The sequence below is a fragment of the Sus scrofa genome, chromosome 4, assembly GCF_000003025.6.
Source record: "Sus scrofa isolate TJ Tabasco breed Duroc chromosome 4, Sscrofa11.1, whole genome shotgun sequence".
Classification (NCBI taxonomy): Eukaryota; Metazoa; Chordata; class Mammalia; order Artiodactyla; family Suidae; genus Sus; species Sus scrofa.
Genome location: NC_010446.5, coordinates 123,688,584 through 123,715,629, shown reverse-complemented (window position 1 = coordinate 123,715,629; position 27,046 = coordinate 123,688,584). Strand labels below are relative to the sequence as shown.

The 27,046-nt window shown below is 36.1% G+C and overlaps 1 protein-coding gene across 4 annotated transcripts in view; it reads left to right on the top strand.

The window, feature by feature from the left end:
* FNBP1L (formin binding protein 1 like) overlaps positions 1-27,046 on the top strand; it is a 104,584-nt gene that overhangs the window by 64,016 nt on the left and 13,522 nt on the right. For 2 of the 4 annotated variants that reach the window (XM_001928546.6, XM_005663661.3), the window contains exons 4-11: positions 974-1,121; positions 1,887-1,949; positions 10,885-10,989; positions 15,266-15,394; positions 17,189-17,335; positions 19,818-20,021; positions 21,428-21,586; positions 26,146-26,160. In XM_001928546.6, coding sequence (XP_001928581.3) covers positions 974-1,121; positions 1,887-1,949; positions 10,885-10,989; positions 15,266-15,394; positions 17,189-17,335; positions 19,818-20,021; positions 21,428-21,586; positions 26,146-26,160 — 970 coding nt within the window. The remainder of the gene's footprint in view (positions 1-973; positions 1,122-1,886; positions 1,950-10,884; positions 10,990-15,265; positions 15,395-17,188; positions 17,336-19,817; positions 20,022-21,427; positions 21,587-26,145; positions 26,161-27,046) is intronic. The other 2 variants (XM_005663662.3, XM_021090187.1) reach the window with 1 other exon arrangement.

The window sequence follows — 27,046 nt, the reverse complement described above, 5'->3', positions numbered from 1 at the left end:
TTGTAGTTGTCAGCTTTTGATATTCTTGCTTTGATTTTTTACGGGTAGTAAGACAGCTTGGCTGGTTGGTTTAAAGGGGTAATGAAAAGGAATAAGTTGTCATGATAATTTTGGAACTCTGAATAAAAGGTTAGGAATTGCCTATGAGCTTTTTGTCATTCTTAAACAGGGGGATTCGTGAATGGTTGTAAAATGCAGTACCAGAGAGAGATGAGACTTAAAACAGATTTGTTTTCCCTGTCGGTTGTTAGAGGATCCTCAGGTTTAGCGTTCATGGAGTTCTGGCTGAGCTCTCCTCCTTCAGCTTATGGAAGAGTGCGCCATCACTGTATTCAAGTAGATCCATACATTTTAATACAGCGATTCTCTCTTTCTCTCCTTCCCTCCACACACATATTTTTATCCTTATTTTTGCCCCTTCTTACCCCTCTTTGGTGTCAACCATAGTGGTACTTTACTTCCATTCAGGATGTGGGCAGGCTTACAGGCAGCTGTGTCCAGAGCTGATAGCCAGTTGTTCTGTAGATCACCTTCAAGATGCATTTGAGTGGTATGACTGGCAGGTTCTGTCCTCCAGAGCAAGCACATCATGTCTGCAACAGGTTCGGCTACCAAGCCTAGGAATCCAGGTTCATTCCCAAGCTCAGGCCAGTCATTTGGCAACTTAAGAGATTCCAGTATGCCAAAAGAGCCCACAGGTAGTATTCTTAATATTTTTTGACCCCCATATATCTTAATATTTTTTGACCCCCATATATCCCTTTACTTTTAAATTAAGACTGCTCGAATACAGACATGTGCAACTAGAGCTTAATGCAGGATTCTTTTCATACAAAGTTAATTTAGAGCTAGTAGCTGAGATTTAGGTTGAGTTTGTTAAAATTTGTCAAGTGCCAGGCTTAATCTATACCTCACAAAAAACATTTGTAATGAGAATAAAAATAAATTTCACCATTTTTAATGTTTTTGTCAGGTTTACTTCGTGTATAGCCTTTTTTAACATCCTTAATGAGTTAAATGACTATGCAGGACAGCGAGAAGTAGTAGCAGAAGAAATGGCGCACAGAGTTTATGGTGAATTAATGAGATATGCTCATGATCTGAAAACTGAAAGAAAAATGGTAATTCTTATGTTTTTATATAATTGTATATGAAATATTTTCACAGAAATAAAGTAATTGCTTTTTAATTTTACTTTTTAAAATAATGTTCAGCATAAACTGGTTTTCTACTTAACTAAATTTCTTCTAGCTAAAATTATCTCAAGACACTCTTGCTAATTTGTGATCCTTTTGGTTTTAAGACCAATGTTTGGTCAGCTCCAGCTAGTGGGCCAAATCTAGCTTAGTGCTTGTTTTTTTCCCTTAGTTCTCATGACTTGAAAATGGATTTTACATTTATAGGTAGTTGAAAGGAAAATGGGGAAAAAAAGACTATTTCATGATATGTGAAAATGGTACAAAATTCAGCTTTTAGTGACCATAAAGTTTTATTGGAACAGACACCCACTCGTTCACTTCTGTACTGTGTGTGGCTGCTTTCGCATTGCATTAGCAGAATTGGGTATTCATAGCAGGGACCGTGTGGCTTGCAAAGCCTAAAATATTTACCTGACACTTTATAGAGAGCATTGCCAACCCCTCTTCAAGATAATCATGTATTTTTTGAGAGTTTTTTTTAATCTATTTTAAGGGTAGTGTTTAAAGTATTTAATCTATAAAAGTGTTTTAGAGAGGTTTTGCTTTACTAATAACCTCTTCCTAGGTCTTGATAAAGTTATGTAATTAGTATCTTGGAACAAAATTACATGAAAAGCCTTTTTGGGACTTTAGACTTTAATTAATATTTAAATATATTTTAAAATTTGTTTTGTTTATGATCTTTAGCATCTTCAGGAGGGGCGGAAAGCTCAGCAGTACCTTGATATGTGCTGGAAACAGATGGATAACGTAAGTTATCGTGTTTTCATGTTTAGCATAGACTAGTTTAGCCCTGGATTCTCTTACGCTTCACATCTATTTGAGTTTAATGTTTCTCAGTGTAGTATTATTCATAATTTGAAATTGGTATACATAGAGAATGGGAGGTCGTTTTGTCTGTTTTCCTTTTTTCTGTATGGTTCTATGCTAGTACCAACTCTGTAATCTTCAGATAATTGTAAACGTTTAAGAAGATTATTTTTGACTTTGCCGTTGTTATTATAAAATATTGATAGAGGATGAAAGTAATAAGGAAATAGTGATAGACCTTAGAAGATAATTTGAGACTAAGAGAACCTAGATTCTAGTTCTGCCTTTTCCTTGGCACCTGATTTTTTCTTGACTTCATTTTTAGCGTATTAAAAATGAAAACAGTGGACTAAATTGTATAAAATGTTTCTTCTAGTTCATTGATTCTGTAGTAATGTGAATGTTTCCAGTACTCAGATGCTGGTTGTAGTCTATCCCACCGTAGGAAATAAAGTCATTTATAGGGTAGCATTATAAAAGCATAATAACTGCTTATCGTAGAACAACTATACATTAATTAAAAAAAAGATAATTGGCACACACCAAAAAAAAAAAAAAAATTTACTTTATAAACGTTCCAAAGGCAACTCGCTAATGTAGTTTTTCTTAAATATCCTGACATACATACAGTCTTTTGAGAACCATGATGTCTAATGGAGCGTCGTCTTTGCTTAAAACGCTCTGCCAAATGGTGCGCTGTAGTATAAGGTTACCATTCTTTCTGAACCCTCATGTTAGCAAGCAGTTTAGTCTTTGCCTGATTTTTATGGTGGACACTTTTATGCTGAAGGGAGTTTTCCATGTTAAATTAATCAGTTTGGTTTGTGTTGATTGGAAAAAGGACTTTTGAGATTAAAAGAAAGCTACTCATGCATGTACATGTACGGTTTACAACTTTTTCCTTTCCTTTTTAAAAGCATGTGTTCGAAGCTTAGATTAAATTTCTACTATATGACTTTTGTTGATGTTAGATTCTAATCACCAGTACTGATTAAGAATTCCTAGGTATATTAATAGTCTGTTTTCATTTTTGTTTTGATTTTCTAATTGGTTTCAGCAAGACTTTTAGGGAGTGTTTACATTTATTAAAATTTAAATTGCCTTAACAGGCATCCTTAGTATCTGCCACCTCATGAGTGTGTGTGTATGTGTGTCTTTCATTTGCACAAAACAATAGACTCCTACATTCATGAGTCATTGGTCTCTTTAAAAACTGGGGTTGGCACAGATCATTCCTATTGATATAGGCTGACTTATTTGGAACAATTGGTAGTTATTAAGCAAAAGTTTTAAGGGTCATAAGAAAGAAGCATCAAAAACATTACATTAACAGTATCATGAAACAAAGGTGAGTTGCGCTCGACTCTTGTTTATCGAAGGCATCCATACTATGTTCTCAGTCTGGTACAAAAGTAAATAGGATATGAATCTTGTTTTTGTGGAGCCTGCAGTCTAGTGAGGGAGGCAGACAAATATGATTTCTGTATAATATATAGAAATGTGCGTAGGATGCCTTTCCTAGTTCCATATCTTCATGTTTAATCAAGAAAATGAAATTGTAAAATTCCTAACGTGTTTGAAATAATTGAGAGGAGATTTAAAGAACTAGGAGAGACAGATTGAATTAGTGACAGAGTATTGAATATTGAAAAAAAAATTTTTTGAGACAGCCATTAGCCCCAGGCATTTAAGATGAGGGCACAAGACAGTAGCCTACGAAGATTTTGAAGGAGCGGTCAGAGATGGAGAAGGTAGAAGCATCAGAGATGAGAGGTGGTAGGTCTGTCAGACAGGTGTCTATGTAACAGAGCATATGAGTTCCTAAGAGCCAGGCTCAGAAACAGGTGGTCAGTAGCTCAGTAACATCACCAAGGCTGCTTTGTCTGTCTGTCCATGTTGCTGTCTAGACCATGTTGGCTTTTTGCCACAGGCTTGTCCCTAAGCAGCCAAGCATCACGTCCTCATTCAGCTGCATGCAGAAGCAGGAAAGAGGAAGCATTTATCGTCTGTTTCCTCTTACTGGGGAAGGACAGCTTTCCCAGGAAACCCCCAGCAGACCTCCTCGCGGCTGCCTCTGACAGAATTAGATTATTTGATCATGCCCCAGCTGTGGAGAGGCTGGCGAAGCAAGTATCATGCTGGGAGGTGGGCTCTTGTTGGAAAGAACGAGGGAGTAGAAGTGGCTACTGATGAGTCCGCGGTACAAAGGATGGAGGAGAAAGAAGAGTCTTTTCTGGAGTATATCCCTGCGTTGCATAATGACAGCTTTCAGGGAAGGAGTCGTTTTAATATTATTGTACTCAGGAGTCTTTTGTTGTTGCAAGGAAATTATTAGGTAGGTTTTTTCCCCACAAACAGTATGACACTTAATATAAAAATACTTTTGTATATGAGTTGCCTTAAATTATACCAAAATTAGTAGCTATAGCTATTCAATTTGAAAACAGCTCTGAACTGAGTTCTAGAGATTTGCATGTGGAAATTTAATTTTTAATCTTCATAGGAAAGTCACATTATGTGTATTTAGGTATACTTATGCTTTGAGTATATTGTATGTATTTCATTTGATGTCTTATATAATGAAAATAGTACATTTTAAAAATTTTATAAGAACTATCTGAGCACATTTAATTGATACAAGTTACGGATGTGTCTGGTTCTAGCTCATAAGGCAAACTGAGCTAATTCAGAAACCTTTTGTCTGCAAATACCTATATATAACAGCTAAAATATTTTTTTAATTGTATTTTAAGCCCTTAGCAGAGCTACCTGAAAGAAAGGGAAATCTCTAAATGCTGGAAACTAAGGGTAAATTAAAAGCCAGAGAAGTAGGTGTATGAGCTGATACAGTGGCATTTGAAAGTGGTTTCAGAGGCTTGGGGGTGTGGTTTACTGGACCTTGCTAAAGCCTCGGGTTTTATTATCACACAGGGAGAGAGCTTAGATTTTAGCTCTGTATGTTTGGAAAGTTGGAACTGAAATCCCTGTATAATGTTGAACCTTTAAAGGATTAAACCTTTAGTGAAAGGTGGCAGGAACTCTGCCCACTGGCCAGGAGAGGCAGCAAATAAACTTGTCTGTATCTGAAGGTCAAGGAGCAGCAGGTAATCCTGTGAGAAATTTAAACCTTTTGACCTTGTAGTTTTGAGGTTTGCACTATCTGTATAGTTTTGTAATCCCCAAGACAAGAAATTGAAGTTGAAACTGGTTAAGTAAATAGAAAATGCAGGCGTCTGCTGCTTTCTTCTGAGTAATTCTCAAAATATGGGTAGCAAAGCATGTATTTTACAGGCAAGAAGTTGAAAGAGTCTCCTCTGTGGAATCTAATTAGCTCGAGAGGAAAGACTTGAAGATAGAGGTACCACAGTTTCTATAACAATGTAGAACAAAAGGCCATAATCCAATTAGCTTTTTAAATAAGGGCAAATAGTTAGGAATCCCCAGGCATTTAAAGAAAACATCTAATGTAAACACCAGAGACTAAAACTAGTATGCAGGGGAAAAAAAGCAACTTTGAAGAAACAATGACTATGAAAGGAAATGGAAATTAAAAAGCAAAAACAAATAAGCAAAATATCCCAAACTAGTATTTTCATAGGGAATAGAGAAGCTATTACATTCATGAAGTAGGAACAAGATACTAGTAAGAAGGGAACATATAAAGAACAAAAAAGAACTTGATGGATAGCTCACTAAAAAAAATGAAATTGAAGCAGTCCCTCAAAGTACAGCAAAATGACAGAGACTGAAAATATGAGACAAAATGTAAGAGAATTAGAGGACTCATTTTCAAAATAATAAGCACGTTGAAAGAAGACATAGAAAATGGATAGGCAAAGTTTTCTCACTGAAGTATAGTTGATCTGCAGTGTTTCCTCAAGTTCTCTTGTACAGCAGTGTGACCCAGTCACACACAGTTCCCTGTGCTGTACAGTAGGGCCTCATTGCCCATCCTTTGCAGTAAGAGTTTGCTTCCAAAACCCCACACTGCTCGTCCATCCCTCTCCCTCTCCACTTCCCCTTGGGGACCACAAGTCTGTTCTCCTTGGCTATGATCTGTTTCTGCTTTGTTGATAGGCTCATCTGTGCCATATTTTAGATTCCACAAGTAAGTGATATCATGTGGTGTTTGTTTTTTCTTTCTGGCTTACCTCACTCAATATGAAAATCTCTAGTTCCATCCATGTTGCTGCAAATGGCATTACTTTATCTTTTTTATGGCTGAGTAGTATTCCATTGTGTATATGCACCACATCTTCTTAATCCATTCATCTGTTGATGGACATTTAGGTTGTTTCCATGTCTTGGCTGTTGCAGATAGTGCTGCAGTGAACATATGGGTGCATGTGTCTTTTTCAGTGAGAGTTCTGTCTGGATATATACCCAGGAGTGGGATTGCTGGGTCATATGGTAGTTCTATATTTAGTTTTGTGAGGTACCTCCATACTGTTTTCCATAGTGGTTGTACCAGTTTATTCTCCCATCAACAGTGCAGGAGGATTCCCTTTTTGCCACACCCTCTTCAACATTTATTATTTGTTGACTTGTTAACAATGGCCATTCTGACTGGTGTGAGGTGGTACCTCATTGTAGTTTTGATTTGCATTTCTCTAATAATCAGTGATGTTGAGCATTTTTTCATGTGCCCGTTGGCCATCCCTGTGTCATCTTTAGAGAATTGTCTATTTAGGTCTTCTGCCCATTTTTCAGTTGGGTTGTTTGTTTTTATGTTATTGAGTTGTATGAGTTGTTTTTATATTTTGGATACTAGGCTCTTGTCTGTTGCATCATTTGCAAAGATTTTCTCCCATTCTGTGGCTTGTCTTTTTTTTTTCCTGGTTTCTTTTGCTGTGCAAAAGCTTTTGATTTTAATTAGGTGTCCCATTGGTTTATTTGTCTTTATTGTCATTATTCTAGGAAGTGGATCAAACAAGATGTTGCTGTGATTTAAGTCAAAGTGCGTTCTGCCTGTGTTTTCCTCTAGGAGTTTTGTAGTATTTGGCCTTATATTTAGGTCTTTAATAGAGAGGCAAAATTAATTTAATACAATTTTCCCAGAACAGAAAGACAAGAGTTTCCATATGGAAAGGATTTTCCAGGGGCTGAGCACAGTGGATTCACAGCAAAACCTATCTTCACGAAATTTCAGAACAGTTAGGAAAGAGAAAAAAACAAGACAGAAAATAAACACGTTTTATGCAAAGGGTCAGGGATCAGGAAGGGATCCGAAAGCCAAAAGATAGTGGAGTGGTACTCTTCTGAAGGAAGATGATTTCCTACTCAAAGTTTCATACCTAGCCAGACTTTATCAACTGAAATAGATGGAAAGGCATTCTCAGTCATGGAGACTCAAAACAATTTTATCTCCCACAAGTTTTCTTTGAGTAACCCACTCCTGAATGTGTACCAGCAAAATAAGGACATGAACCAAGAAAGGGGCAGTTTCCTGTGGAACTGGAAAATAGGAGATTCAAATCCAAGGGGAGGTGGAAGGAGTCCCCAGGAAATGGTGAAGGAAAATCCCAAAGCGACAGTTATGCAGAGGCCTAGTTTGGTAACCAGTCCCAGTTTCAACAGGTCAAAAACCTCTGGGCCCTTGATTTCATTAAGAAAATAAAATTGGTAAAATTCTGAGTGTGGTTGAATTAACTGAAGAGAGGTATAAAGAATGGGAATTGTAGGGTTGAATTAGAGAAAAGTTCATTGAAAACTAAGCAGAGTATTTAGAAAAAAGACGTTAACTTCAGGATAAAAAATTATGCAGGATAGTAAATATATCAATTGTGAATAGCTTCTGCAAAGTTATAATAATTTTTTTTTGTTTGTTTGTTTGTTTTTAGTTTTAGGGCCACACCTGTGGCATATGGAAGTTCCTGGGCTAGGTGTCAACTTGGAGCTGCAGCTACTGACCTACACCTCAGCCATGACAATGCTGGATCCTTAACCCACTGAGTCTGGCCAGGAATCAAACTTGCATCCTCACGGACTCTATGTTCACTTTGTTGGTTTTTTTTTTTTTTTTTTTTTTTTTTTTTTTGTCTTTTTGCCTTTTCTAGGGCCGCACCCTCGGCATATGGAGGTTCCCAGGCTAGGGATTGAATAGGAGCTGTAGCCACCAGCCTACGCCACAGCCACAGCAATGCCAGATCCGAGCCGCATCTGTGACCTACACCACAGCTGATGGCAACGCCAGACCCTTAACCTGCTGAGCAAGGCCAGGGATCGAACCCACAACCTCATGGTTCCTAGTCGGATTCATTAACCATTGAGCCACGATGGGAACTCCTATGTTGGGTTCTTGACCAACTGGGCCACAATGGGAACTCCGCCAAGCCATAGTAATTTGAACTAAAATTTTCAAAATGTTGAAGGCCTGGTTCTGGGCTGATGATATTCCTGGGACACCTAGAAGAAACGAGACCAAACCGCTTTGGATGGATGTTTCCACATTCCAAGCTACATGGAGATCCCACCAAAAAATGGAAACAAGGAAAATCAATCAACCAACATACAAAAACCAACCAAAAAAGACCTGCTGAAGATGAGCTTAAAATAAAAAATTACAAACTACATAAGATTTGTTTTCTTATTGGGAAGAGATGAGATATATAATAAATACTAACTCAGTCATGCCTATGATTTTTTTTTTTTTCCTTCACCGCCTTGTGACATCTGATATTTAAAGAACGTGTTTTTTTGCTTTTTTCTCTTTTAACTGCACCTAAGCCATGTGGAAATTCCCAGGCCAGGACTTGAACCTGGGCTTCAGTTCCAGCTTGTGCCACAGCTGCAGCAATGCAGGATCCTTAACCTGCTGAGCCACAGGGGAACTTCTAAAGCTTTGATTGTAATAGTAAAATTTACTTTCTAGATTATAAAAATTGTACTTTTGTGTGCAATTTCAATTTTACACAGTACATAGTGGCAACATCTTAAAATTACTTTTTTAAAAAAAACCTCAAGTATGGTTGATTTATAATGTGTTAGTTTCAGGTTTATAGCACAGTGATTCAGTTATATATATTTTTTCATATTATTTTCCATTATAAGTTATTACAAGGTATTGATTATAGAGCCTTGTGCTATAAGTAAATCCCTTGTTGCTTATCTATTGCTTGTATAGTAATTTGTGTCTCTTACTCCCAAACTCCTAATGTATCCCTCCCCCCTTCCTTTGGTGACCATAAGTTTGTTTTTTGTTTGTGAGTCTGCTTCTATTTTGTATATAGATTCATTTGTATTATTTTTTAGATTTTACATATAAGTGAAATCATATAATAACTATCCGACTTACTCTGCTTAACATAATATTCTCTTAAGCCCATCCATGTGGCTGCATATGGTAACATTTCACTCTTTTTTATGGCTAAGTAATACTCTATTGTATGTGTGTGCACACACACACACATCACATCTTAAACTAGGTGTCTGTTGATGGGCGCTTGGATTGTTTGCATGTCTTAGCTATTGTAAATGGTGCTGCTTTGAACATTGGGGTGCGTGTATCTATTCAAATTAGAGTTTTCATCTTTTCTGGATGTGTTCCCAGGAGTGGGATTGCTTGATCATGTGGTAGTTTTATTTTTAATTTCTGGAGAAACTTGTATACTATTTTCCACAGTGGCTGCATCAGTTCACATTGCTACCCAGTGTTGTAGGAGGGTTCCCTTTTCTCCACACCTTCTCTAGGATTTATTACTTGTAAACTTTTTGATGATAGTCATTCTTACTGGTGTGAGGGGGTACCTTATTGTGGTTTTGATTTGCATTTCTTTAATAATTAGTCATGTTGAGCATCTTTTTTGTGTGCCTATTGGCCATCTGTGTATCTTTTTTGGAGAAATGTCTAGATCTTCTGCTTCCTCCACCCCCCTTTTTTGATACTGAGTTGTATGAGCTGTTGGTGTATTTTGGATATTAACCCCTTGTCAGTCACATTGTCTGCAAACATTTTCCTGCATTCCATAGGTTGTTTTTTTCATTTTGTTGATGACTTCCTTTGCTGTGCAAAAAGATTGTAAGTTTGGCTAGGTCCCATTTAAAAAATTTTTGCTTTATTTTTATTTTTATGGCTGCACCTGAGGCATATGGAAGATCCAAGGTCAGGTGTCAAATCAGAGCTACAGCTGCAGGCCTGTTCCATAGCCACAGTAACACTGGATGCAAGCCACATCTGTGACCTACACTGCAGCTCATGGCAATGCTGATCACTAACCCACTGATCAAGGCCAGCAGTCGAACCCGTATCTGCACAGAGACAACATTCGGTCTCTAACCCACTGAGCTACAACAGCTCTCTTTGCTTTTATTTCTTTTGTGTTATAGGAAACTTATCTAAGAAAATATTGCTGTGATTTATGTCCAAGAATGTTTTGCTTATATTCTCTTCCAGGAATTTAACAATGTCCTGTTTCGTTTAGGTCTTTAACACATTTTGAATTTATTTTTGTAAATGGCATGAGAATGTTCTCATTTCATTGATTTACATGGAGCTGTATAGCTTTCCCAGCGCTACTTGCTGAAAAGACTTTTCTCTATGGTACATTCTTGCCTCCTTTGTTATAGACATATGTCGTAGGTGTGTGGGTTTGTTTCTCTTCTCTTCTGTTCCATTGATATATATGTCTGTTTCACATAGGCTCTCTATTAGGTTCCATTGATCTATATGTCTGGGTTTGTGCCATGCTATTTTGATGACTGCTCTTTGTCATACTGCCTAAAGGCTTGGAGGGTTATGCTTCCAGCTTTGTTCTTTTTCCTCAGGATTGCTTTGGCAATTCTGGGTCTCTTGTGGTTCCACATAAATTTTAGTATTGTTACTTTTTAATGAGATAAATCTAATTTTACTTCTCAGCATTTTAATTTTTTTTAACAGAGTAAAAAGAAATTTGAAAGAGAATGCAAGGAGGCAGAAAAGGCACAACAAAGTTACGAAAGATTGGACAATGATACCAATGCAACCAAGGCAGATGTTGAAAAGGTAAGAAATAATCCAAATGGCTTTAATATCAAAATATTATGAGTCACATATGGAGAGTGGTCACAATATGTGTATTGGTATTAGAGTTTCTCTGAGAGATACACTGCATCCAAATCTAAAATACACAAATATTTGCATACTTTAAATTACACATACTGGTCTGAGAAAGTAAATAAATTAACATATTAATGTCTTATTTGCATGCAAAGTGCATAGGAAAGACATAGTTGCTATTAGGTATCTTTTTTTTTTCCTTCTTTTTACAGCCGCACCTGGAGCATATGGAAGTTCCTGGGCTAGGGGTTGAATCAGAGTTGCAGTTGCTGGCCTACGCCACAGCCACAGCAAGAGCAAGAGCAACACAGAATCCAAGTTGCATCTGCAGCCTACACCACAGCTTGCAACAATGCCAGATCCTTAACCCACTGAGTGAGGCCAGGGATCGAACCTGTGTCCTCTTGGACACTATGTCAGGTTCTTAACCTGCTGAGCCACAACTGGAACTCCCATAGTTGCTATTAGGAATGAGCTTCTCTCTTATTCCGAAATAAGATAGAAAGTCTAAGGTATGTTGATGGGGTGTGCAAATAGAGGTTGGCTGGTATGTGTCTCAACTTTACAGAGGGGAAAACTTGATAAAACTGTCAGAAATGCATTACCAACTGTTTGCTTATTAATTAGTTAATTCAGTTATTCATTTATTTTGGGAAACTGAATTCTCTGTCATCATTCACTGACTGACTCTGGGCCAGATGTTCTGTAACATAACTATTGGTAGGATTAGTCCTGTAACTGTTGCTGCTCAGCTTCTCCTTCTCCCCTGCCTGCTATGTACTCTTTATCTTAGAACTTTTGACACAGTGGTAGTGCTGAAATGTTGCAGTTTTGAAGCATAGATGGACCTTATGCCATGTTTTTATATATACAAATGACTACCATTAGTATGTTTTTTCCTTAGAGTTTTATAATTTGCTATATGATTTGAACAAGAAAAAAGTTTAAAAAGTGGATCAGTTCATTTTCTACCTTACATTTTCTTTACTGATTTTTTTTTTTTTTTTTCCTTTTTTGGCTGTTCCACTGTATATGGAATTCCTGGGCCGGGATCAGTTCCAAGCTGCAGTTTTGACCTATGCCACAGCTGCAGCAACGTCAGATCCTTTAAGCCACTGTGCCAGGGCTGGGGATTGAACCTGTGTCCTGCTGCTCCAGAGATGCTGCTGATCCCATTGCACCATAGCAGGAACTCCTTTACCGATTTTTGTGTGTGTGTGTGTCTTTTTTTTTTTTTTTTTTTTTTTGCCATTTCTTGGGCCGCTCCCACAGCATATGGAGGTTCCCAGGCTAGGGGTCTAATCGGAGCTGTAGCTGCCAGCCTACGCCAGAGCCACAGCAACCGCAGGATCCCAGCCGCGTCTGCAACCTACACCACAGCTCACGGCAACACCGGATCGTTAACCCACTGAGCAAGGGCAGGGATCGAACCCGCAACCTCATGGTTCCTGGTCAGATTCGTTAACCACTGCGCCACGACGGGAACTCCCCACCTTTACCGATTTTTTTTTAAAAACCCTAAAATCATATATATTCCAGCTTACAATTACCTTAAAGATCTTCTAGTATAATTTATGATGCTTTTATCTAATGTATTCTCTTTTGAATAATTTAGACTGCTAATGATAGTAAGTTCCTTGTCATTGGAAATATACAGTCTTAAGACTGTTCCTTTTTAGAATAAACTTTAACATTTTCTATCAACCCCACTTGTTTCCCTTTTCAATATTAGTTTCTTTGAGGTACCAGCAAAATACAAAATCAGTTTTTTTCTCATAATAGGTTTTTAGATATTTGTAGATTCTCTGCCCCTAGATAACTTGTTTCTTCAACTACTCCATATGTGAAACAGCTTCAGGTTACCTTTCATTGTGACTACTTTCCTTTGGAAACCATCTAATTCATCAATATTCCACTTACTGTAGGTTACCTCAAATAGGATATAGTTCAGTCTGATGAGTTTTGAGGGTGATTAATTCCCTTATTTGAACACTAAATTTATATTATTTGTAGCCTAAATATATTGACTTTTGGGGCAACCACGTTGTTTGGATTGACTCTCCTTGAGTTTATGGCTAACTGAAGTCCCTGTATCTTTTGACGTATGGTGTGGTATGAGCCACATGTGTCTTGGAGAAAACATGTACTCCTGGTATTTAAAGTGCATATAGTACATCTGTATCAATTATTAGATTTTTGGATCCTGATTTTGATCATCCGCTGTATTAATTTCCTTCTAGGCATCATGTTAATACACATAATGTGTTACATCATCACTCGATAAAAACGGATCACAGCATTTGGAAACAGTACTATTTTGTATATGGGAGACTTCCTTTACTGGCTGACATTGATTCCTTAAGAGCATTATCAAACATAAATTGAATACATTGTTTACCTACTAAGAAAGTTAAGGAAACTCTTAACCAGACTCTCATTTTTAACTTATTTCTTTATTTATTTAGTCTACAAAGATATCTTCAGAGACGGGTCAGACATCTTGAAACCTAGATTTAATATATTCACTCATTAGTTTGACCTGTTTCAGAATTTTAATGATTATATCTTCCTTTTTTATTCTTACTCGTTTGCAATCCCTTTAGTTATCAGAGAATTGGGAAAACTTTGAGGATTTGCTTTAGGAACCAGAGAATAAAGGAATTCTGTTTTAAGTGACCAGGGAGAGAAGGGAACATAATTTCAACCAAATATTCATAAAAGTTTAAAAAAAAGGGGGGGGGAGAGGGAGTAGGCTGATTACTGGATCTTCCTAAAGAAAAGGAAGGCAGTTGTACAGCATCGTGAATGTACATAGGACGCGCTCGACCGTGACACTTAAAAATGATTGATGGTAAATTTTCTGTTATGTGTCTTGTGTACTTTACCACAATTAAAGTTTTCAAAGGTTTTTAATGAAATATAAAGAGAGGAAGAAAGGAAGGAGGGAGGGAAGGAAGGAGGAGAGGGAGGAAGGAAAAACAGAAGTGAACCCCAGAGTGTGCCAAGGAAGGTGTCACTTTTAGTTTCTAGCCTTATGCTCTGCTGGAGCCTTTGTCCCAGGCTTGGGAATCACAGCTAGTGATTGGGAACAGGAGGAGCTTCCCCAGACAGAACCATTCTGGGTAGGGAGTACTTGGGCAGCCTTTATTCAGTCATCGTTTGTGGGAGGAGGGGGAAAAGGGGAGGAGTGATTGAATGTGTATTTAGGGTCCCAGATTAGAACTTGAAGTGGATGTTTCTGTAGAAATACTCTGGGCCATAGTGTTTGGTCTCCATAGTACTTATTTATTTTAATCTTCAAGTACACCGTGGATTAAGTGGATTTTCGTGGATTTATCCGTGATCTTGGCTACTATGTATTTCTGTACGTCAGTTTGTTTCTGAGTTCAGAACCAATTTGTGAAACTATTTTTTGTTGAAGGTTAAGGACTATAATTATAAAAACTGGAACTAGAATAATGAAGTGTATTCAGAATGTGCTTAACAGTTTTCAAAGCACTCACATATAACGTAATCTATAGCTTGAAACACTGAAAAGTTGGTTCATTTTTTATTTTGGTGTTTTCTCTTACTTTAGAACATTTCAGAAAGTTGTTTAGATTCACTTGTAGTAAATCTAGAATTGATTTGTGTTGCTTGTATTCTATTGTTCTCACCAGTGTAGATGGTACTAACGTGACTCATTTGAAAAGCATTTCTGCAAGAGCTGGGATGAACAGAACTCTGTTCTTAAATAAGCATTCCTTAGGTAGTTGTGGTTTTGTATAGAGTGAAAATTATTGTTAAACAATACTTTTTCCCCACGTCACATTTTTATTATTTGGTTGCTCTGTGGTTCTGAGTTGGATATAACTGGGTCATGTTTAAAAAATGTTTTACTGCTAACTTTGTGACTCTCTAAATTATTCCTTATGCTTTTTTTCCTCTTCTGATTAAAAGCTTACTGTTTCAACCCATAATATTATCATTTATTTAATTTCAAAATATCTGGATTTATTAAGGAGAAACAATTTGTATGGATTATTACAAGAGGAAGAGTTACTATTACAGTAAAAGAAAGGGAATATTGCATAAGCTCTCTAAGCATCTCCTTTAATTTAAACAATATCAATAATTAGAAAAAGTCCAGTTTTAGTGTAGCTTCTAGAAAAGTGAATTAGTTGTGATTTTTTTTTTTTGCTCGTGTTCTCATTGTTAATGATTTCGACCCATTTGTGTCTAGGCTAAACAGCAGTTGAATCTGCGTACACATATGGCTGATGAAAATAAGAATGAATATGCTGCACAGTTACAGAACTTTAATGGAGAGCAGCACAAACATTTCTACGTAGTGATTCCTCAGATTTACAAGGTAAAATACAAAGATATGAAATTAACCTAATTTTAGATATTGAGCTAGTCTTTAAATGTAAAACTTTAAAATTTCAGGCATCAATCCAAATGTGTCTGGATTCACTAGTCATCAAGATTGGTGATGAGAAATTTCTTTATGATTATAGATGTGAAAAGTAAACTTTTTCTAACTTTGAAATCACACATTTTTCTACAGATTTATTATTAGTGTATTAAATAGTTCACTAAACCATGACATTTTCTGCATAAATTTTCATACTATATCGTTAATTACTAGAAGATGGGACAATTCATTGGAATTGTAGATGGTAGTCTGCACGTCTAGAGGTGGTGGGTAGCTTTTTGACACCATAATATAGAATTATTGGCATTAGTCCAGATGGCAGAAGTAAATCTTAAATGCATTTGCTAGCCTGGTTTTTGCCTGCTCATCTTCCTAGCTGCCAGATCATAAATGTAACTGGGCCTTATAAATCCCATCTGTCGTCATTTGATGAAAGCATGTGCCAAACAGCTCTCAGGTAAAGATGCCAGAATTTACGTGAGGGTTAAAATATGTTACTGCTTATTCTAGAAAGAAGAGAAATTAGAGAAACGGGATTTAGTGAAACAGTGTTGAAAGCAGTAGTACCTGCGAGACCAGAGCTTATGTGAAAAGTGTCAGTCCAAATCTGCCCGCCCCGCCCCCGTAAGGCACATTAGAAGTACAAAGGAAGCCTAATGAAAGGTGGTGGACCAGAGAGGGCCTCAGATTTCAGTCCTTTAATCCAGAGCCTCTAGTCTGCCTGTGCTCAATCTCTGGTGCCCTTCTCAGCTTACTCCCTGGCCTTCATATTTGGAAGGGACCTTAACGCAACAGCCCGCTGCTTTTGTGCTTTGGAGCTTCATGCTTTTGTTTGGACCTCGCTTTGGAGCAGCCCTGCCACTTTGTAATGCTGGGAGCAACTATTTTATGAAAATGCAGGTCTGAAGATAAATTCTCAGGCTTTGGGAAGTAATTAAAGGGGAAAACACATGAAGTGAATGGGAATTAGGTGACCTGAACAGACACTTGCTTCCGAGAAGAAAGATCATTGTTGACAAGTAGGAAATGTCAAAAAAATGCCTCTAAGTTATTTGACTTCATGTGTCCTGGCATAATTTTGAGTGGCATGTGCCAATGAATGTTTGAATTGTGGGGCTTCCATACATGTGCCACGTTGGCCTTGTGGCTCCTACTTTTGCTCTTGTGTCCCCAGCCTTTTGTTAGTCACTCCAAGCTGTAGACTGCCGTAGGTCTGGGTCTTTTGGGACGCGGTCAACTGATTCTTGGTCCAGTCAGATCTTCACAATGTTATGAACTAACTCAAGGGTTTAGAAGTCTCGTACTTGTGTGTGTTGTAGTCCACTAAGTCCAGTTGCTTAGGAAGGGGGAAAAGTGTCAGAATTCTGTTTTCAAATGAAACTTTTCCTGGAAGCATAAAGAACAGTAGCTGCTCTGCCTGAAAACATGGAAGGGGAGGTTGAGGCGGAGAGCTGGCAGCCCGCAGGAGGTCCCTTAGAGGGCTCGAAAACGGCTGTCACCTCAGTTTAGGCTACACTCACAGCCTGGATTTTTGTTTGTTTATTCTTTTTTTTTTTTGCTATTTAACAGGCCTCAAGTTTTAAGTACTTTAAGTCTGTAGCACTTGTTAAAAGGTATTTACAACAAGGTAAATAATTAGGGTAGAATGTGGGTTTTTTTTCCTAAAGGAGTTTGTTTCAAAATGAAAAGAAAATTCAGTTTTCCTTTTTTTTAATTCCTAATTATTAGCAACTACAAGAAATGGATGAACGAAGGACTATTAAACTCAGTGAGTGTTACAGAGGATTTGCAGACTCAGAACGCAAAGTTATTCCTATCATATCAAAGTGTTTGGAAGGAATGATTCTTGCGGCAAAATCAGTTGATGAAAGAAGAGTAAGTGCTTTATAATCATATTTGAATAATATATTTTGCTTTAAGTTAGTGAAATGATTTGGAAAAGGGGGAGTAATTGATGGATAGTTGATTCTAAGTTATATTATTTAAGTCTGGCAATGGATTACTTCTTTGGGCTCTAAGGGTTTCAGTATTTAGAATGATGCTAATTAACCTGTCTCTTTGCTTTCCCCACTAATTTTCAGTTCTACTCCAAGAGTATAACTAACCTGTGAACTGTACGTTGCAAATTATGTTAGACTATTAGTCTGGTGAAAGTTCACAGAAGGAAATGGCTGTATTTAGAGTTGTATGAGTTCCTTGTAACACAGGAGGTAGCACTTGAGTTGGATTTGGGAGCATGGGTAGTATATGGAATGATGGCGTGTGAGAAGAGAGTGTTATACATTATGAGTAGAAGGAACAGCACAGTCTTGCTCCTCTTGAGAAAATCAGCCTCATGTTATATCTTCATTAAAGTCTAGGAAAGTTCTTACCGGTCATTTCTCAATAAATGTGGTTTTTTTCCTGGCTTGTTTTTGTTTTTTGTTTGTTTGTTTGCTTTTTTAGGGCGCACCTGCAGCACATGGAGGTTCCCAGGCTAGGGTTCGAATCAGCGCTGCAGCTGCTGGCCTATGTCACAGCCACAGCAGCTCAGGATCTGAGCCACATCTGTGACCTGCACCACAGCTCATGGCAATGCTGGATCCTTAACCCACTGAGTGAGGCCAGGGAAAGCCACATCCTTATGGGTACTAATCAGGTTTGTAACTCTCTGAGCCACAAGGAAACTCATCAGTAAATGTTGATTTAATGATCAAGAAACTGAAGTTAACGGAAACTGAAACTCTGAGGGAAGAGCACAAGAAGAGAGAACCAGTATTTGGGGAGTGCCAGATATGTACTACGTATTTTAGTCTTCATGGCAAGGTGGATTTGTGTTGATGAGGATCTTACCTGTAACGGAAATTTGACTTAAATTTAAAAAAGAAAAGAGGATTCGGGGGGTTCTTTAGTTGGGAATTCAAACATACACTTATATTTTATTATGGCTGGATCCCAGCTTACCACTGTAGTCAGGTCCCGCCTCCTCTCTCACTCTTACTACCCTTCGATTGGTGTGTGTGTGTTGGGAAGGGGGCAGTTAGTGACAAAAAAAGTAAGATATGACTTAAGGGTGACTTTTGACTAAATGATAGGCAAAATGTACTGTTAATAGAAATAGGGACTAAAAGAGGAGAGGTGGTTGGGGTGGGGGAAGAGTTTATAGAAATAAAGTACTCTGAAAATAATGTGTTTAAGGTGTCAGTAGGACATTCAGGTAGAGGTGTGTATGTCTGAAACCAATACATAATGCTTAGGTGAATTGTAACGTTTTGAGTGGTACTGAACTTAGTTTTTGCACTCAGTACTGTTAGAATTTTCTTCGTTGCCTTATTCACATTCCCAAGAATGTCTTTAGTACATCATACTTAGGCTTTCCCTGCTCGTCTCTTACTCTTTTACAGTCACATGCACTTTCCTCTGTTTCAGGGTCACCTTTGTAGACATTCTGTAAAGCAGAAAAGGTTTTTCCTTTAAAACTTAGAATTTCTACATGAGAATAACCTCTTCCTATATTCTTTTTGTCAGTTAGATCTTTTTCTTTTTGTCTTTTTGCTATTTCTTTGGGCTGCTCCTGCCGCATATGGAGGTTCCCAGGCTAGGGGTCGAATTGGAGCCGTAGCCACTGGCCTACGCCAGAGCCACAGCAACGCGGGATCCGAGCCGCGTCTGCAACCTACACCACAGCTCACGGCAACGCCAGATCGTTAACCCACTGAGCAAGGGCAGGGACCAAACCCGCAACCTCATGGTTCCTAGTCGTATTTGTTAACCACTACGCCACGATGGGAACTCCTCAGTTAGATCTTACATATCAGCAAACTAGTCTGAAGATGAATTTCGGTGGGTTAAACCTATGGCGTGAATAAATTCACGAATACTATGAATTAATAAACTTATAATTTGTAAATGAGTGTTTTTCTAAAGAGATTAAAATATTTAGGGTTGGAGTTTTCTTTTGGCACAACGAGTTAAGGGTCTGGTGTTGTCACTGCCATGACTTGAGTGACTGCTGTTGTGTAAGTTCTCTTGCTGGCCTGGAATCTTTCACATGTTGTGCATGTGGCCAAAAAAAAAAAAAAATAGGGTTTATTGCATATTCACAGGAAGAAATTATTCACTTTAAGCCTTTAAGAATTATTGTAGCATTATTTCTTTAAATTTTTACTTGTTTTCTTGCAGCAGGTTGCAGTTTTGTTTTGTTTTCTTTTAATTATATTTTTTTATTACTCAGTGAATTTATCACACCTGTAGTTGTACAGTGATCATCACAATCCAGTTTCACAGGAATTTCCATCCCACAACCCAACAGGTTGCAGTTTTGAAAGCTAATATGGTATTATGAGCAAATGGTTTTAAAAATGTTTCTTGTGTATAGGACTCTCAGATGGTAGTGGACTCCTTCAAGTCTGGATTTGAACCTCCAGGAGACTTTCCGTTTGAAGATTACAGTCAGCACATTTACAGAACCATTTCTGATGGGACTATCAGTGCGTCCAAGCAGGAAAGTGGGAAGGTGGATGCCAAAACCACAGTAGGAAAGGCCAAGGGCAAGTTGTGGCTCTTTGGAAAGAAGCCAAAGGTAAAATTATGCTGATAATTTGTTTTAGTATGTCATTTCAAGTGGCATAGGTATTGATATACTATTAGCAGAGAATAAATATTTTGACTTGAATGATTCAGTTAACTTTTCACTTAGTAGAAACATAGAATTTTGTACCTTAATAGTAAAAATTATTTCTGGATTTAACATTTGACTGCCACTTAATTATGAGTAAAAATATTAAATAAGTTGTTAATAAATTGTATGCTTTTGAAATTTCATTTCTTTGTAGTTTCAACTTAAATTTTTAAGGAAGCATTGTGATCTGATTATAAGATCACTAAAACTCCAATTTTCAATTGGAATAATTGACCACAGCAATAATGAATGTCAAATTAGCTCTTATAGATCATGCTAATAAAGTTATTTTTATTGTCCATGTAAATATTTAAAGGGAAGGGCTCGCTGTGTGTGATTATTTGATGTTTAAAAAATGTCTAGTATACTAAGATAATCTCAAATTTTGTTGAAACCCATCTTTTGATGTGCTTTTATTTTAAATAGATAAATTTAGCTCAGCAGATGAACAAATAGAATAGATGGGTGCTTAATCTTATGATCAGTTTAGTGATTATAATAGCGTCCTTTCAGTAGGAGACTAGATATGTACTTTAAATCTGGTGGTGCTGTCTTTGTTAAAGTATGCATGATTATTATAGTTAATTTTTTTGATCCTGACATATGAATGTAGATAAACTTTAACTCATTATAATATACCTATAAACATCTTTTAAAGCACAGTTATAATTAGCCCAAGCTTTATTCATGCTTTTCATAATATTGTCCAGTTGAGAAGTTGAGAGGTGAGACTGTTTTAAGTCAGATCAAAGTAGCTAGGAAAGCTTAGGAGAACAAGGAATACTGATTTTTTTTTTTTTTTTTAAGGAGATGTAATAAAGATGAACTAGAAACAGTCCAAGAGAAAAGCCACAAATGTAGTGAAATTATTTTGCCTATTCGTGATAATAATCAGTTACAGTTTTAATATTTTATTTTAACAAACATTGCCTATTTAGATAACTTTAACTGTAGATGCCGCCTTTGTCTTTGACAAGTATAGCTTAAATATAACTAGGTGGAGCTAATATTCTAGAAATCAGAAGAGAATATTTTTATTTAGGTCATATTGCTCTAACTTATAATTTGTATACTCTAATCTGTTAGCTTGTAAAAAAAGTGATCAAATGAAATGGTACATTTTTAAAAGTAAATGTGACTTTTTAAAATGACAGTTTTAGCAAAACTATGTTAACTTTCTTATAATATTTTTGTAGAAAACTGAGATATATTTTGTGAAAAGTATATTGCCAAAAGTAGAATTTTCATTTAGGAAAAAAAGCTATGCACATTTGGCTTATTGATTCCTTTCTTTATTTCCGTATTAGCCACAGTCCCCACCCTTAACCCCTACTAGTTTATTCACATCCAGTACTCCTAATGGGTCCCAGTTTCTCACATTCTCCATTGAGCCCGTGCATTATTGTATGAATGAAATAAAAACAGGGAAGCCCAGAATTCCTTCTTTCAGAAGTCTCAAAAGAGGGGTAAGTTTAATACTGGGTTAAAATGCATGATGGCCTATTGTGTGTGTAGTGTGGCTTTTAATACTCTCCACCCTCATTATAAGGCTCTCTCCTCTAAACATGTAGTTGAAAACACCACAGAATTAAGTATAGCTGCCCACAAGTTAAAACAACTCCTCTTTATAGCATTTGCAATGCTCAACCATAAAAGAATAATGGTATTATAAAGAGGGTGCTGGGTACAGTCATACGAGCTATTTTTTTTGTTTATGTGAAGTCATATGTCCACCATTGTCTTGTAATGTATTTACATTTTTAAGACTTTCAGTAATTTGTCACTGGAGTTACTCATGTAATAATTTGTCACTAATGATGACTTCTGCAAATTTATAAAGTATTATTTTATTGGCAAAAAAAATCAAATTCAATTTCAATTTGAATTACCCTACTTTCAGAAGCATAAAACAATTTCCAATAGTTAAATTAAAAAACTCAATGATAAGCATGTTAAACATCAAGATTATAGATCAAATTAATATATTAGAAAGTATTTTGTAAATTGTAAAGCCTATGAAAATATTAGATATCATTGAGTAGTTGTTACATGGAATTTGTTTTCTTAAAGTATTTTTTTATCATATTTTTCTATAGTTTTTGCAATAGGCTAATCTTCGGCATTTACTTTAACGATACCCTGCAAATGAAAAGTTTTAGAATAGTAAAAAGGAAATATAAAGCTTTTTTTTTTTTTAAGCAACAACTGTTAATACTACTGATAAATTATTGTTACTTCATTGTTAGGCTAATTTCTCTTGTTTATGATCTGATTTTAAGGGCATATTTGTAATATTCATAGCCCATAATTTAGATACATTTAGGAGATCTATATGAGCATTTGTTTGGGTATATGAAAAACATACAGATGTAATGACCCACAGATAGAACTCAGAGTCTGTGATTGTCATAGGCAGTCTTGTCATTAACAGCAGTACACACACTCCCGGACCCACACTTCCTCGCGGTCCCCCTCTTTCCTCCCTCTCGGCTTCTCCCCCATTTCTCTGTTCCTTTCCCTCTTCTCTCCCTTTCATTTATTTCTTCTCTTCTCTTTCCTTCTCTGTCTAGCCTGCATGTTTTTCTTTTTGCAGCCCTTTCTGTCTTCACATTGCTTGAGTTGGGTTTCTCTTTTGACCACATGTGCAAGATATATTAATTCAGGGCAAGATTACGTTATTATTTACATTTCCATTAAAACAATACGACAGACTTGATGTAAGCAGCGTAGCAGAAATGTCCTAGTGTATTACATTCCTTCCGGGGCTTCGTTTTTCCCTGACACAAACTTCTTTGCATCTCCCTTACTTAATTCTGTATGTGGGTGATATTATATGACGTTTTGAAAAGTTCCTGTGAATGAATCAGTATTATACCTACAGGCACTACAGACTCACCTTTAAAAGCTTTTATCATTTGTTTGAAAGACTTTATTTAAGAAATCATATTTGGGGTTCTGTTGCCTAAGTTGTGAGGGTAGAATGAATTCCCATCTTTCTTCTCTGTGATGATTTAGACTTCATTAAATATTATGCTGTAAGATAAATCATGAGAAATTACTATTTAGTAGCCATATTTTTTGTAATCACTCAGGCCCGGTGACAGTACCCTATACAGCGTAGTCATGGAGCTAAGAAGTAAATTTAATTCTGTGAAAAAAGTTTGGGCAGTTAGAACTGTGAGCCCTGGAGAGAGAAGCTTAGATGTGTGACATCTTCATTCTTATTGAATAAATCCCTAGGTAGAATTTGATAATTATAGAGCTTAAGAGTATCTGTATAGTCATGTCATTATTTATTGTATTTCCACACACTGCTTTAATTTTAAATATTAGTACACTGGGCGGGGGTCCAGTTCCAGAAGGCGAGAATGATCCCATTTTTATTATTAGTTATCATGCAAAGGAAAAAAGCAACATGCAAGGTAGAAAATGTGACAGAGAAACCTACTAGATACTGGAGAATAGAGCCAGAAGTAAAGTTTTACCCTGGCAATGAGGAGTTTCTATTTTAATTGGTTTTTGGTAATTTAAAGCTACCTTTTCTTTACACATAAGAATTTTCTCAATATAGAAACATCCAGAAAGAAGATGATAAGCTTTAAGAAGCCAGTTTATGTGTTTTTTCATGGATTTACATGTAGGTCCATTAAACTTACGAAGTATCAAGGTTTCTTGAAGCTGGTGAGTTGTACCATTCAAATCACAAACTCTTGAACTAGATTTGTCATTTTTTTCCAAAACCCTCATTAGGCTTTTCTAAAAAATTGTAATTATTTTTCTTTCATTCTTAAGAAAACCTGGTGTATATAGTTCCCAGTATCTTTAAGGATATGAGAAATGCTATTTTGGACCAGTGTTTTTGAATTTGATGCTGGTACTGGTAGATCTTTTCTGAGGAATGAGGGTCTATACTTTGCTTTTGTGACATCAAGATCTAACCATTAATAGATATTTGATGCACATTCAAACTTAACTTCTTAATAGAGAAGTGGATAATTTTAACTCTGTCACTACTTTATTGGAGCATACTGCGTACGCCTCTTTTTGGGGAAGTGTATTTATCTAGCAGTAACAAGTCTGTTTTCTGTCTAAGTTATTCATGAGCCTAGAGACTCCTAGAGTAATTTTTGTAAGCTTTTATTTATCCAGGATATAGTTCTCAGGATTTTCCTATTTTAAAATTAAATATACCTAATAATTTTAATTGCCTAATTTATTTTTTAGCTTCCTGGAATATTTATTAAGATCCAATAGTTATGTGAAATTTTCCAGTTATAGATATATGAAAATTGCCATTGATGATATAGTATTTCTCTTTTGGACCTGGATTACCTAAAAAAAGACACAATATATTTTCTAATATATTACAAAGAACTTGAGTTTTTATATCCCCAAATCTAAGAATGATGAACTGTAAATTTATTTTCTAATTGGTAGTAAAACTAGATTAGCTAAAAACTGAAACATTTGTATTTCAGTTATAGTTATCTTAATGTTTTCTCTAAAACATTAATACAGAAACTGAAAAAATAATTTGTATGACTTAGAATTTAGCTCGTGGAAATTATCATAAAAGATAAATTCAGATACTTTACATATTTTGTTTCTTGTCCCCTATATGATTTTGTTTTAATAATACTTACAGAAAACCATAAATATCTTTTTAAAATTTAAACCTAATCTTATCAGGAATTTTGTCATAGCAAAATAAGTTGTGGTTTTTGTGCCTGGAAACTACTGACAGTCTAAAGAATGTTAAGCTTAATTTTGGAAGAAAATGGATAGCAAATGTCACCTTTTCTTATCATCATAACCATTAATATATATGGCAAATTCATCAGAGATAAGGGGTAGATATTTTTGTCAGCTATTTATTATGATCTATATATTTTTTGTGAAATTCTGCCTGTTGTTCTCCACATTCTCTAAAACATGAGTTGGAAAACAGACAATTAAAATTTTTAGAGGCTCCTAAACAAATGAAATGAATGTAAAGATTAATTTTGTAAAGCTCTACTGCGTGTTATGGCTCACAATGTGTTTGTGTGTGTAGGTGTGTGTGCATATCACGTGTACACATGTGTTTAGTTGCTTAGTTGCGGTGCTAGATAAATGCAATGCCAGTTGCAGGACCCTAGTAGCCCATGGAACGGAATGTGGGTCATATATACCTATGCATATATAAATGTACACAGTATAAGAGCACTCTTTGGCTATGCCATTTCATATTTTCAGAAAGAATACATTTTAACCAACCTTCTAAATATTGAAGTTATGTGCTTTAGTGTTGCTTTTCAAGCATATGGATTTCAGAATGAAAACTGAAAAATAGAAGCTATGTCTTCAAAGCAAAATTCAGCCCATATATTTGTGTGTATCGGAAGTATGTATGGGAAACTCGAATCTGTGTGACTCATTATTTTGATAACAATGTGTTTTCTAATGTGTCCGTACATTAAAAATAGTACCTTAAGATGAAAGTAGAAATGTTACCCTTACCTACCCCATGACATGTTTAAATTCATACATTTTTTGAATATAAAAATCCACAAAATGGTGTTTTGTTTAATGCTTTGGGAAGAGTGTTCCATTCTTTTATACCACGTATGAGATTTCTTTTAAAATAGCTAATGTTAGGTCTTTTATATTCAGCTTTTCAAATATTGTATTTAGGGAATGAAGAGCTGTCTAAGTGAAATCCACTTATATAACATTCTCTTTTAAAGGAGAAAACACTTGATTACTGACAGAATGATTGCTATTTACTTTTGAGTTTTAGTTGTACTTAGAAAATATCTGCCCATTATCATCAGTGTATTTTTTTTTTTTTTTTTTTTTTTTTTTGCGAGTAATTTACTTTCCCAAAACTGTAGTTAAAAATTTTTTTCTGGCATAATTGTTTGGATTGTGAAATGTACTTGATTTAATATTTATTGTTAAAAAAGTATAACTTATTGCATCTTCTGTACTATGGTTTCATGTGAATAATATACCATTTCTTTCTGTTTTCCGTTGAACTATTCAGTGGTCGGTGAAGATGGTAAGCCTTATGTGGTGATCTATATACTGTGCCAACATTAAATGATCACAAAACATTGTTTTGTTTAATTCAAAACAAGTGGTAAGGTTCATCCCCACATGTTAACTTTGTATTTGTCTTTTCTTTTTATAATTTAATCCATAGTCCACCACCTGCCAGTACCTCTCTGATGTCATAAAATTTAAAAATACTGTGGTTAACTGTAACTCATCAAGTTCTTAAGTGTTGTTGGGATTAGGTGGAGTCTTTGTCATGTTACAGAGAATAAAATTAGAGTTAAACATCATTTTAGAAGTTAACATGGTAAAACAAAAGTTTGTTTTTACGAGGGAAATTAAACAAAAATGATTTTTCTGAGTTTTGATTGTGGCTCAGCAGTAACAAATCCGACTAGTATCCGTGAGGATGTGGGTTTGATCCCTGGCCTTGCTCAGTGGGTTAAGGGTCTGGAGCTGCAGTTTAAGTTGCAGATGCAGCTCAGATTTGGGGTTTTTGTGGCTGTGGCGTAGGCCAGCTGCTGCAGCTTCGATTGGACCCCGGCCTGGGAACTTCCATGTGCCACAGATATGGCCCTAAAAGACGAAAACCAACCAAACAAAAAAACCATTTAAAAATGTTTTTTTCCAAATATTCTTTAAAAAGATCATATAAATTTTATTGGTAGTTTATCACAAAAATCATTAGATTTTCCAAAAAAATTAAAAAAAAAAGATTTCATGCTAGTTTCATTAGAGTCAGTGCTTTCTTATTCTGTACTACCAAATAGGAATAAAAGCATAAATCTAAATACTGTGTATGTGCATGGGTGGGTATGGGTGTATGTGATACGCCTTTATACACATGTTTCAAACAAATTAATGGAACTATATTGTAAAAACCTAACATA